Genomic DNA, 10,955 nt, shown 5'->3' with positions numbered 1-10,955 from the left:
TCTGCCTGCAACAGCATGCCGAGCGCTGGAACAGCTCCAGGAGAGCCCAGATACGCTTGCAAAAGCTCCGAGCCGTCGGAACCCCCTTTATGCAGTTTCTGCCTGCGTTTTAGAAATGCCCCCACGTCTCTGCATGATTGTTTCTCTGGGCTTTCAACAGGCTTAGACACTCCCTTTGCTATGATAGCATTCAGGGAGGCTCGCACAACCTCTGCAGCTTGCGAGAATTTCACAGCTGTCTGAGATAATAAACCCGTTTGTCCTTTATCTCAGCCCATATTCTCTGTTCTTCCCCGTCTCCTGCTTCTGCCGTGTTCGAAGGAGATACCGTGTCTTGTGTGGCTTTTACCGCCGAAATTTCATCCTTTGAAAGGATTTCCAACACTCTGGGTGTTGTCTTGCGAGCTAAAGATGTCTTGATCCCCATGGAATTACAGAGGGCAGGGGCAGACCCAGCCTTCTCTGGGATATTCATCAGGGTATCCCTTCCTGTGTCTGGATCCATGTTAGGAAATTCTGCCTGTATCCAGGATAAAAGGCTTTTAAGCTCATCCATGGATACAGGGATCGGATGCTCCTTGCTTGTATTTTCCAAGAGCCAAAACCTCCCTCTCAGGTTTGGACATAATGTCTCATATTTCTGCTTCCTTTTGACGGCTTACCTGACCTCAGGGTCAGCTTATCTCTAGGCTCCTCTGTCCATAGTCCATCTCGCAGCTGACAGACGTCTGGCTCAAGCTTCTCCAGCTCTCACCAGCACACAGGGATGGCAGAGTTCCTCTTTCTCCCCTCTCCGAGGAGATCTCCAGCTTTTCACTGCCTGTTTTCAAAAGGGGCCTTCAGAGTTCAAGGTGCCACACGTTTTGGTGCCACTTCATCCTGATGAGACACTTGTGGCTGGGTTCCTTTTCCCCCTTGGACTGAGATAGATGAGAGAGGCAGTTTTCTCTTGTTCGGACTCAGTTGTTTATTCTTCTCCCATCTATATTACATATACACAAGGTACAAGGAGCTACATGCACTAAGATATAGAAAGGTGCAAAATGGCTAACAAAGAACTTCTCCAAGGTCTTTTATATGTTCATTTATCCAATTAACAAATGCCAAGTAAAATATTTTTCTTAGTGACCCAATACCTACCTATGTGCTGCACTGCGGCATTCTCTATCCAATCATTTACAACTACCCAAAAAACTCTAGTAAGATGAAGGAAGGAGACAACACCCTAAATCTTCCATCTTGTCTTTTCTTCTTTAAACTATCTTAAACTCTAAACTTTAACTTTTTCACCTAGTGACTTAAGAAAACTTTCTAATTTACACACTCACACTCTTAGTTTTTCTATTTAACAGTTGTTTTCATGGTATTATATGAAATTCAGTGGTTTTTTGTATGTCAGAGACAGGTATCAAAGGTAAGGACACACACTGTGCCTCTGACTCCAGCATCCACCATGGGCAAGGACACCTTCCACCAGACCACATAGCTCCAAGCCACATCAAACCTGGCCTTGGAACAATTCCAGGGATGGGACAGCCACAGCTGCTCTGGGCAACCTGTGCTGGTATTTCTCTGTACCCTGACAGAGAAAAAATTTCTTCCTATTATGCCATCTAACCCTGTCTTCTGTCACTTTGAAGCCATTGCCCCTTGTCTTGTCCTCTCAGGCCACTGTCCCTCTCCAGTTCTTTTGGAGCCTCTTTAGGCAGTGGAAGGGGCTCTAGGTTCTCTCAACCTTCTTATCTCTAATCTGAACAGCCCTGGGTGTCCCAGTCTGTCTCAACAGCAGAGGGGCTCCAGCCCTCAAGAGCATCTCCATGGCCTCCTCTGGACTCATTCCAGTTGCTCTCACACCCTTCTGATGTTGGGGGTCCCAGAGCTGGAGGCAGCTCTGTAGGTGGGGTCTCACCTGGGCAGAGCAGAGGGGCAGAATTCCCCCTTGCCCAACTGCCCACAGTGGCTGGGGACCAGCCCAGGACAAGGCCATGCAGATTCACCCACCTGGCACTGTGGGACCTCCTGTATCCTTGGCCAGCAGCTCCGTGTGAGCCCCCAGAGTGCCCGTGCCAGCTCTGGGCCTCAGCTCCTGGTTCCACTCTGCCAACAGCACCATCCAGGCAGAGTGGTTGAGGTGGGCTCCAGGCAGCCCCTTCCAGCTTCCACAGGCAGCTCCTCCTCCCTGGATCTCCTGGGGATAGGGAGTGTCAGCCTCACAGGAGGACAAAGCTGGTGGGAGCTGGGGCTCTGGGCTCCAAGGAAGCACCTCAAAGGGCTCCAGGCCACACTGTGCAGGGACAGGATGGGATGGACCACACCAGGCCCCTTTACAAGCATGGTTCAAGAAAGAAAGTGGTGAAAGGCAGAGCTGAAGTACCAGGGTGTGTCTGAGAGCTGAGTATCCTCCTGTGGGACAAGGGGAGGCTGCAGGCAATCAAGACAGGTACTCTGTGCCCACCACTCTGGGCACAGCCACTAGCTCAGCCCAGCAAGCACCTCCCAGGCTTGGGGCACAAGTTGTGTCCATGGAGTAGTGCCCATTCCTGCTGCCTTCCCATGGAGAGGGATACAGGGAGGTGTGAGACACACCTACTGCATGCAGGGGTGTCCAGGGGGGTCAGGATCCTGCTCCTGTGGTGTGCACAGGCAGATGAAGGAGGGCTCGAAGTGGCTGCATGGACTGAAGGGCTGGCTGCAGGTGAGCCACAATGTGGCCCCACTTCTGCCCCACTATCAGCTCTGAGAAATCTGCTGTGGGAAGAGCAGGTGGCGTGGATGGGGCACAGCTCTCGCCACTGTCCCAAGACCACTCCTACCTCTGCTTGTTGTTCTGTTGCTGTGCCACCTAGGACATCTGGGGGATTATGGACATGAGAGGCTGGGGCAGGGAAACAGAGCTGGTACAGCTTTCCTGAGGCCATGAACAACCCTGATTCCCTGTTCTACTTCTCTTCTACCCTCTATCAGCCACATCCTACTGCCACCCCCATTCCTTGACCATCTACCCTAATCAGCTCCATCCTACCATCAGGCCCACAGCTCTTCCCCATGCCTTTTTCCTTTGGCTCAATCTCTACTTTCCTTAAATATCCAAACCCTGCAGCAATTCTGGTCCATCTTTGAGTCAGCTGGTGGCATCAGTGTGACAGTGGGCACCTGGGTGAAATAGGGCTGGTCACAGGGACATGAGGAACATCCAACCTCAATCTGCAGAAAGACACAGCCATACTTCTCTGGGGAGCAGCGAGAAGCACAGGGGTGAGGGGGTTCATTGCTGCTGACCCCATTGTGCGGCATGGCCCTGGCTTCTGCATGGGGGCAGAGGACAGGTAAATACCAACATCAACACAGCCAAGCCAGGGCCATATGCCATCCTCACTCAGCAGGTTCGCTGCTGGGACACAGGGATACAGCATCATGCACCAACACCTCCCTTAACACCTTTCCTTCCAGCTCCAGTTTGTTCTGGGCACAGGGGAGAAGCACAGAATTCTCTGGTAACCTACAGGAACAACACCCCATTTTGAGAGAGCAAGAATCATGTGAACCATTGCCCTTCAGCCTAAAAAAGTGAGCCAGGGCTGCATCCTCTCACACCCTTACCCATCTTTTCAGAGACCCCCGCAGCTCAGAGGGATCACTCCCACACCTAGACCCCCAGACAGCCTGGGAGGAGGACACCACATTGCTGATGTCAACTGGAACCATTCAGGAACCTTGGAGACAACACTCTGACAACATAACTTCCCTTCAGATCCCTCCAGTGCCTGGTGGGGAGAGAGAGTCTGATGAACTTGGGCATATCCTGCTTCTGGAAACATTCAGCAACTCCCCAGCCCATCCACCACCTCAAGTGACCCCCAGACTTGTCCCACCACCCCTCAGGTTACAGACCCAGCAGTAATCCCCATATCTGACTCACAGTCCCCCAGCTCCCTTCAGCCACCCCTGTGCCCCCAGCTCAACCCACAAGGCCCCATTCCCACCCCATTCTGCCACCCACATCCAGCTCACAAGCCCCAGCCCTATTCTCCAGTGCCCTCAAGTCCTTACCCACAACTCCCTTCAGCTCCACGACCCGTGCTCCCAGACCCATAAACAATGCCCCAGAGCTATTCTGCTACCCCTAACCCACCCCCCCCTCCCCGGGCCTTTCCTACTTTCCCAACCCTATCATACCCCTGGCTCTGCCCCACAGCCTCTCCACGCCATTCCCCGACCCACCAGTCCTTCACCCCACAGCTCCCCGTTCAGCCCCCGGCCCCAGTCGCACCGATCCTGAATCTCCTGCCCAAATCACGGGCACCTCGATCGCCGCTTCCCGCCCGCCGCTCCCGCCCCGCTTCAGCCCCTCTGCCGACCGCGCTCCGGTCCGGGCCCGCGGGCCGGGCCAGCCGCGGTGCCTGACGGGACAGACAGGCCGCGGGCAACGCCGCGCTACGGCCCCGCGCGGGCGGAGCTCAGGAGCCACCTGCGCCCCTTCCAGAACAGAGCGAGGCGGTGCCGGAGAGAGGCGGGCGGGGGCAGGGGGCGGCCCGGCAGCACTGACACTGCCGGTACCGCCGTGCGAGGTGGCTGGTACTGTCGGTGCTGCTGACGGGGGTTACGTGTCCCGCTTCGGGCTCAGAAATAGGAGCCGGTCCCTAGCTGTGACAGCTCACCGTTTTCATGCGCCCGAAATGGCGCGTCTGGCAGCAGTTCCACTCCTCCCCTGTCCTGATTGGCCGCCGGGGTAGCGCCGAGCCCAGCGATTGGCCCGAGGTGCGGCAGCTTGCTCGATGATTGGTGAACGGCGACGGAAGGAGCTGGCCACTGGGGGGGCGGGGCAAGATGGCGGCTGTGCTGGAGGTGGAGGTTGGCGGCCCCGTTGAGCGTGAGGTGGAGGAGGTGCGGGGGACGGGGTCGGCGGGGGCTGGGCTAGAGAGAACCGGCTAGGGCAGGGGCTGCGGGGCGGGGAGCTCCAGCGCTGTGGGGTGCTCTGTGAAGGGGAGCCGCAGCGGACCCGGGGCCTGGGGGACGCGGGGTCTGGGGGCGCGGGGTAGGGATGTGCGCTGGAGCTCGGAGGGTCCCTGGAATGGGATGGCGGCGGCTCTGGGTCACTCTGAGCTCGTGGGCCTTTGGGGCAAGTAGGTGCGGAGAGTGTTAGGGCTGGGGAAGATCCTTGGTGTAGGAGGACATTGAGGGTCCCGGGGCAGGGTGACACTGGCAGCTTCGGAGGGCCCCTTGGGCAGGGGACGGTGCGGGCCCTGGGGGCAGGAGGGAAGCGATGGAGGCTCAGCTGTTGTTCCCGTGCTGGCTTTTAAATATTCCTGGGGATCAAAAATGACGAAACTGGAAAACAAATGTGTTTGGAAAGGTGGAATTTGGAGTAGGGTGGGTGGGTCTGTCACAGTGTGCGTGCCACTTTCCAGCACTGCTGCCCTGGGCTTTTCAGTGGCTCTTCGCCTGTGCTTCATGCTTGGGAGTTTTTCTTCCACTTGTAGACAACCACAAGAACTTGGTTCCATCCTGTCTGCACTGTGGAAGCAGCAGCACAGAGGTCATAAGTCACTTAGCTGGTACAGTCTGGTACTCCTTTGTGCCTTCGCTCAAGAGTTGGTGGTGTGGCTTAAAAATTCTCAGATGCCAATGGTTGATGGAGAAGATTCCTGGCAGGGCCAAGTTGTGGAGATGCTCTAGTGAATGGCTGAGCTGTGGGAACTTGTACTCCCTCCCTGTGCCCTGTGTTGCTGTTGGGGAGTGGTGCAATGGGGCGATGGGAGGATTAAACCACAGGTCAGTCACTCTTGAGTTGCTACTGGTTATATTTTAAGATATTCCTTGGTGACTTGGTATGTAAAAATGTGGAAGATCCAAGTCTCAGAAGTGAAATTCCTGCTTTTCATTCCATCGGGGGCCGTCAGAGAGGGCATCGCAAGGAGGCAGCGAATGATGAGGCGCATATAGGATTGTGCTTATCCCTGTGATTCCACAAAATGTTGGTACAAAACCTATCTGTGTCTGTTGTTCTAAGGTCTTGGCAGCTCTTTGGAGGGAGCAGGTTGCTGAGGAGCCACTCCTGGTGGGACCTGGAAGCAGTTTAACATTCCACCAGAATAAAGCTGAGTGTTCCATGGCCCTGGCTCTGCCTGGGGGTGGTTTAATTCCAGTTATCCAAATGTTTGATCAGTTGGGACACTTCTGCCCCCCGCTCCTTGTTCCTGTGTCTTATGAGCAGAAAAAATGCAGAATTGAGATTCCAAAAATCTCTTTAGAGTTTCACTAAAGAATATGCCTCGTCCCAACCTGCCTTGGTTGTATTTACAGTGCTGTGGAGATTTATCTTCACCTTATTTCAGGTTATTCCTGGTAGGTGCTGGGAGACGAAAACTGAGGTTGGGGCAATGGGAAAGGTGAGATCAGGGCTGTCAGTTGCTCTGGAGCTTTGAACTGAAATCAGCAGCTGCTTATTCTCCATCCTCAAGGCATTCTTCTTGCCTCCTTTGATGATTTAGAGCATAAGTAGATTACAGGCAGCTCACAGTGGTGTGTATGTTTGCCTGGAGATCCTCCCAGCCCCCTGGGCTGTGAGGAACGTATGGATCCAGGATGTTATCCGTATCAAAGGCCTTTGTGTTTTTCTGGAGGGGATTATTCTGTGACTGTCCCAGTGGTGGGGATCACAAGTTTGTGGAGGCTTTGGGGCATCAGCCCCTGAAGAAAACCAGGGAGTGGCACAAGGTTCTTTCAAAGGCCATGGTACCATGTCCAAGGAGAGGATTAGACTTTAGTCCTAGATAGCCAGTTCCTCCTAGTCATCACCCAGAGGAGACTGAGGTTTTTGAGAGGATCGTAAGTTACAGAGGAGACAGAGAGAAGAATTTTTGTTAATTCCTTTTTTTTAAAACAAAAAGTTTGTCTAAGAGCTGTAATTGGTTGCACATTGGCCCTGTGTTGATATGGTAGCTGGAGAATGCTGAAAGAGGAGTAGGTTGGTGCTCGACACTTGATAGAGCTGATCTTCAGCTGCTTCAGTCACCCTAAATGTTCTTGTAAAACCCCTCTTGGAAAAGGGAGATTTTGGAGTAGAGGTTCTTTTACCTAGCTCTTGGGCTTAGAAAGAGGCCCAAAAGACTCAAAAACTGCATGTTAAAATCAAACAACCCCAAACTAGAAGTGGAATAAATGTTTGCTAGCAAGAGCAGGTGCTTCCTTCACCATTACTGTACATTTTTAGCCCCAACCCAAAATCTGTGTGCTAAGAGAGTGTGCAGATAAGGGAGGGGTTAACTGGAAGATCTGACTCAGGGTGGCTGCTCTGCCAAGTCCTGTCTGACAGTCATCAGATCCCTCCCAACATCCCTTCTGTCACGTCCTTCCCCCCCCCCCTCAATAAAGTTATTTCAGGAGCTTTGAGCTCTGGGGAATCTGGTGAAGCTCAGTTCTTGTAATTGAGAGAAAACTGTGCCATGGATCCCTGGTTGGCTTGGGAGTACGGCTTGGAAGAAGCCCAGTCTGAGAAATGCCAGCCGTATTTCCATTGAGTTTGGGGCTGAGGTAACTTAAACACATTTGCTGGAAGAATTTGGAGATTCAGGGAAGATGCCAAAGGAAAGAGGCTGGTAAATATCCCAGTCTCTAAGAGGGAACCAACACTGTGGATGGAGCGGCTGCCAGTGTGGTCCAGAGGAGCGAGCTGAGCCACTGTATAGGAATGGAAATTATTGCTGTGGTTGGAAGGTGCTTGTCAAACGTCTTCATCCAGCAAGCATGGGGGCAGAGCCTGGGAGGAGTGAGGGTCTCGTGAGGGAAGGCAGTGGGAGCACCTGAGTGACTCACAGAGCTTGTAGAGGGATTGACCTGTGCTGGAGCCAGCAAGCACTAGGGCTTTCTCAGCTTCTCCTGTGCACAGTGATTAGAAAACATTCTAAAATCTCCTTTTTTACTATTTATTTGGAGCAGTTCTTGCTCCAAATTACATTGCAGCTACTGAACTGATGGATCTGGACATGGCTGCTTTAGGAACAGGTGCTCAGGGCATTTGGTTGATACAAACACCCTTCTTGGTGTCAGGTTGTCACCACCTTCCCTCAGCTTCTGATGCAAGCCAACAAGGTCCAACAAGGACTTTCATAGCTTTAGATTTTGCATCTAAGTCCTGAAGAAACACTTGATTCTCAAAGGCTGAATTTCTCACAGATGCTGCTCTGGGGTGAAGCTCAGCAGATATTCCATATCAGGCAGATGGATTGCTCTGGTGGGTTTTTCCCTACCCCTCACCCTGGGGTATAATTAGGTGCCACAGAGGAAACGAGGCAGCTGTGCATCCTCAGCTGAACTTGGCTGTGGTCAGAGCTGCTGCCTGGGAGACACGTGGGTGCTGCTGGTGGTGACCAGGCAGGTGAGGTGACTGCTGCACCAGCCCAGGGAGAGCCCCAGCATAAAGGTTGGATCCAAGCCTGTGGCCCTGTACCCAGTGGGGTGAGGTGGAGCTTGTTCCTGTGTACACATCTCTGGTGTGTGCAGGAAAGAGTGGTAACAGTTCGTGCTAGGCTTGTTTCCAACCTTCATCGCCAACACCTCTGCAATACTGGAGTGTCTCCAGCACTGTGAGGATTTGTAAACCCCACATGTATGTTCACAGCCCAGATGAGCTGATCTTGATTTAATCTGAGTTTGTGTGTCACCAGGAAAAGGTGGTGGGAAGAGCTGTGGGATTCCCTCCCCAGTGCTGTGGGTCAGGGCATGCTGCCTGGTCAGTGAGCCTATGTGGGGACATGGCTGGTGCTGGAGGCTCCTCAGCAGTTAGGTGAAGATTTCAAGGAAAAGTTTTGCCCGGAGAAGCTGTGAACTCCCCATCCCTGGAGGTGTTCAGGGGCAGGTTGGATGGTGCTTGGAGCAACCTGGTCCAGTGGAGATGTCCCCACGGGAGGAGGATTGGAGTAAAATGAGCTTTAAGGTCTCTCCAAGGCAAAGCATTCTGTGGTTCTGTGATTCTATATAAAAGCTCCAGGTGAAAGCAGAAATGCAGTGTTGAAGCTCCCCTTACTCCTCCCCTGTACAAAAGTGAGAGTATTCACACTTCTGTGAATCTTACTGGAGATGGGATACAAGTATCCACTGTCAATCATCACTAATAGCAGCAGCTCCCCTTGCTCTCCATAGTTCCTGCCTGTGGTGTTTGGGAGAAATTTCCAATTAGCTCAGCAAAGCAAGGCCTGAATCTTTCTTCTAGTGTGATTTTGAAATCTTTTTGGCACCAATTTGTTGCTGGTGTGTGACATACTGTCTACTGTCCTGCAGCCTAGTGGGATTTTGGACTCCTACCACTGGTGGGAGCATTGGCTTCACTGGGATCACCACTCTGTGCCCTGAGACACCTGGCTGGGTTGTGATTGTGGGATTTAAGCCAGTTCTCTAGTTCTGGTCACATGGGATGGTGGACAGAGCCTCAGCTTCAATAAAATATGGGAGTGTAAGTGGTGGAGGAGCAGGGGGAGTCACTGCTTTTCCTGGGAAGGTGAAGGACAGCTCTGGGCTGTGCTGGCACTGTGGGCATGTTGAGGTTTCTTATTTAAAGCATCTGAATCCAGAGCTTCCCAGCAGCTGATTCCATGGGTGTTTGTTTTTTTTTTTTCCTCCCTAGGTTGATCTTTCACACTTGTCCCCAGAGGAGAGATGGAGGTGAGTGTTTTGGGAGCTGATTTGGATCATACCGCTCAACTGAGCTCCTGCTACTGACCAGAGCTACCAGCAGCACAGCCTGTGGCCACAGTGGGGCAGAAAAGGGTCACCATTTTTTCAGGGGGAAGTGTTGTCTTAAAAGGCAATAATTTTTTTTTTCTTTCAAACTACTGCTACGTATAGAATCACAAAATAGTTTAGATTGCAAAACTAAATAGTTAGGTTGTGGTGCATCTGAGATCATAGAATCCAACCATTCCCTCAGCAGTGCTGAGTGCTAAATACCACTAAACCATGTCCCCAGGTGCCACATCTGCATGTCTGTTAAATCCCTCCAGGGATGGGAACTCCACCACTGCCCTGGGCAGCCTGTACCTGGGCTGGACTGCCCTTCTGTGTAGAAATTTTCCCAATATCCATCCTAAACCTTCTGTGGCACTACCTGAGACCATTTTCTCTTGTCTCATCACTTGTTACCTGGAAGAAGAGCCCAACCCCTACCTGGGTCCACCATCCTGTGTAGAGAGCAAAAAGATCCCCCCCACCCAAGCCTCCTTTTCCCAGGCTGAGTGTCCCCAGCTCCCTCAACAATTTCTCACTAGACTTGTGCTCTTGAACCTTCTCCAGCTCTTCTACCCTTATCTGGACACCCTCCAGCCCTTCAATGTCTGTCTTATAGTAAGGGGCCTGAAAAATTCCTCTTTTTCCCTTAGCTGAACCAATTTAATCCAGATGTTGATTGAAAATCATGGTCAGAATGGATTCTCATTCTCAGTATTGCCCCAACACAGACTGGGGGCCAACTTGCTGGAGCAGCTTTATGGAAAAGGGGCTCGGGGTCCTGGTGGAGAGCAAACTGTCCCTGAGGCAGCAGTGCCTTGTGGGCCAAGGAGGCCAATGGGATCCTGGGATGCACTGGGAATAGCATTGCCAGCAAGTCAAAGGAGGTGATCCTGCTCCTTTACTCAGCCTCTGAAGTGCTGTGTCCAGTTCTGGGCTCCTTAGGACATGAGGGACATGGAGCCCCTGGAGCAGCTCCAGTGGAGCTTACAGAGATGATGAAGGGACTGGAGCATCTCTTATGAGGAAAAGCTGAGGGAGCTGGGGCTGTTCAGCCTCAAGAGGGGATGACTGAGAGGGGACCTCATCAATGTCTGTCAGTGCCTGCAGGGAGGGATCAGCGGAAGGACCAGGCAATGGGACAAGAGGCCACAGGCAGAAAGAGATGCACAGGAAATTCCATCTGAACATGAGGAAGAACTTCTTTCCTGTGCAGTAACTGAGCACTAGAACAG

The 10,955-nt window shown here is 52.5% G+C and overlaps 1 protein-coding gene across 5 annotated transcripts in view; it reads left to right on the top strand.

The window, feature by feature from the left end:
- The first annotated feature begins 4,563 nt into the window (after positions 1-4,563).
- RNF121 (ring finger protein 121) overlaps positions 4,564-10,955 on the top strand; it is a 15,454-nt gene continuing 9,062 nt past the window's right edge. Inside the window, exons 1-2 of one of the 5 annotated variants that reach the window (XM_015626289.3) lie at positions 4,564-4,758; positions 9,623-9,660. In XM_015626289.3, coding sequence (XP_015481775.1) covers positions 4,666-4,758; positions 9,623-9,660 — 131 coding nt within the window. In that variant the 5' untranslated portion in view covers positions 4,564-4,665. Of the gene's footprint in view, positions 4,759-4,790; positions 4,885-9,622; positions 9,661-10,955 lie in introns of those variants that run through there. The other 4 variants (XM_015626264.3, XM_015626274.3, XM_015626299.2 and 1 more) reach the window with 4 other exon arrangements.

The sequence above is a fragment of the Parus major genome, chromosome 1, assembly GCF_001522545.3.
Source record: "Parus major isolate Abel chromosome 1, Parus_major1.1, whole genome shotgun sequence".
Classification (NCBI taxonomy): domain Eukaryota; kingdom Metazoa; phylum Chordata; class Aves; order Passeriformes; family Paridae; genus Parus; species Parus major.
This window is presented reverse-complemented; position numbering and strand designations above follow the sequence as displayed.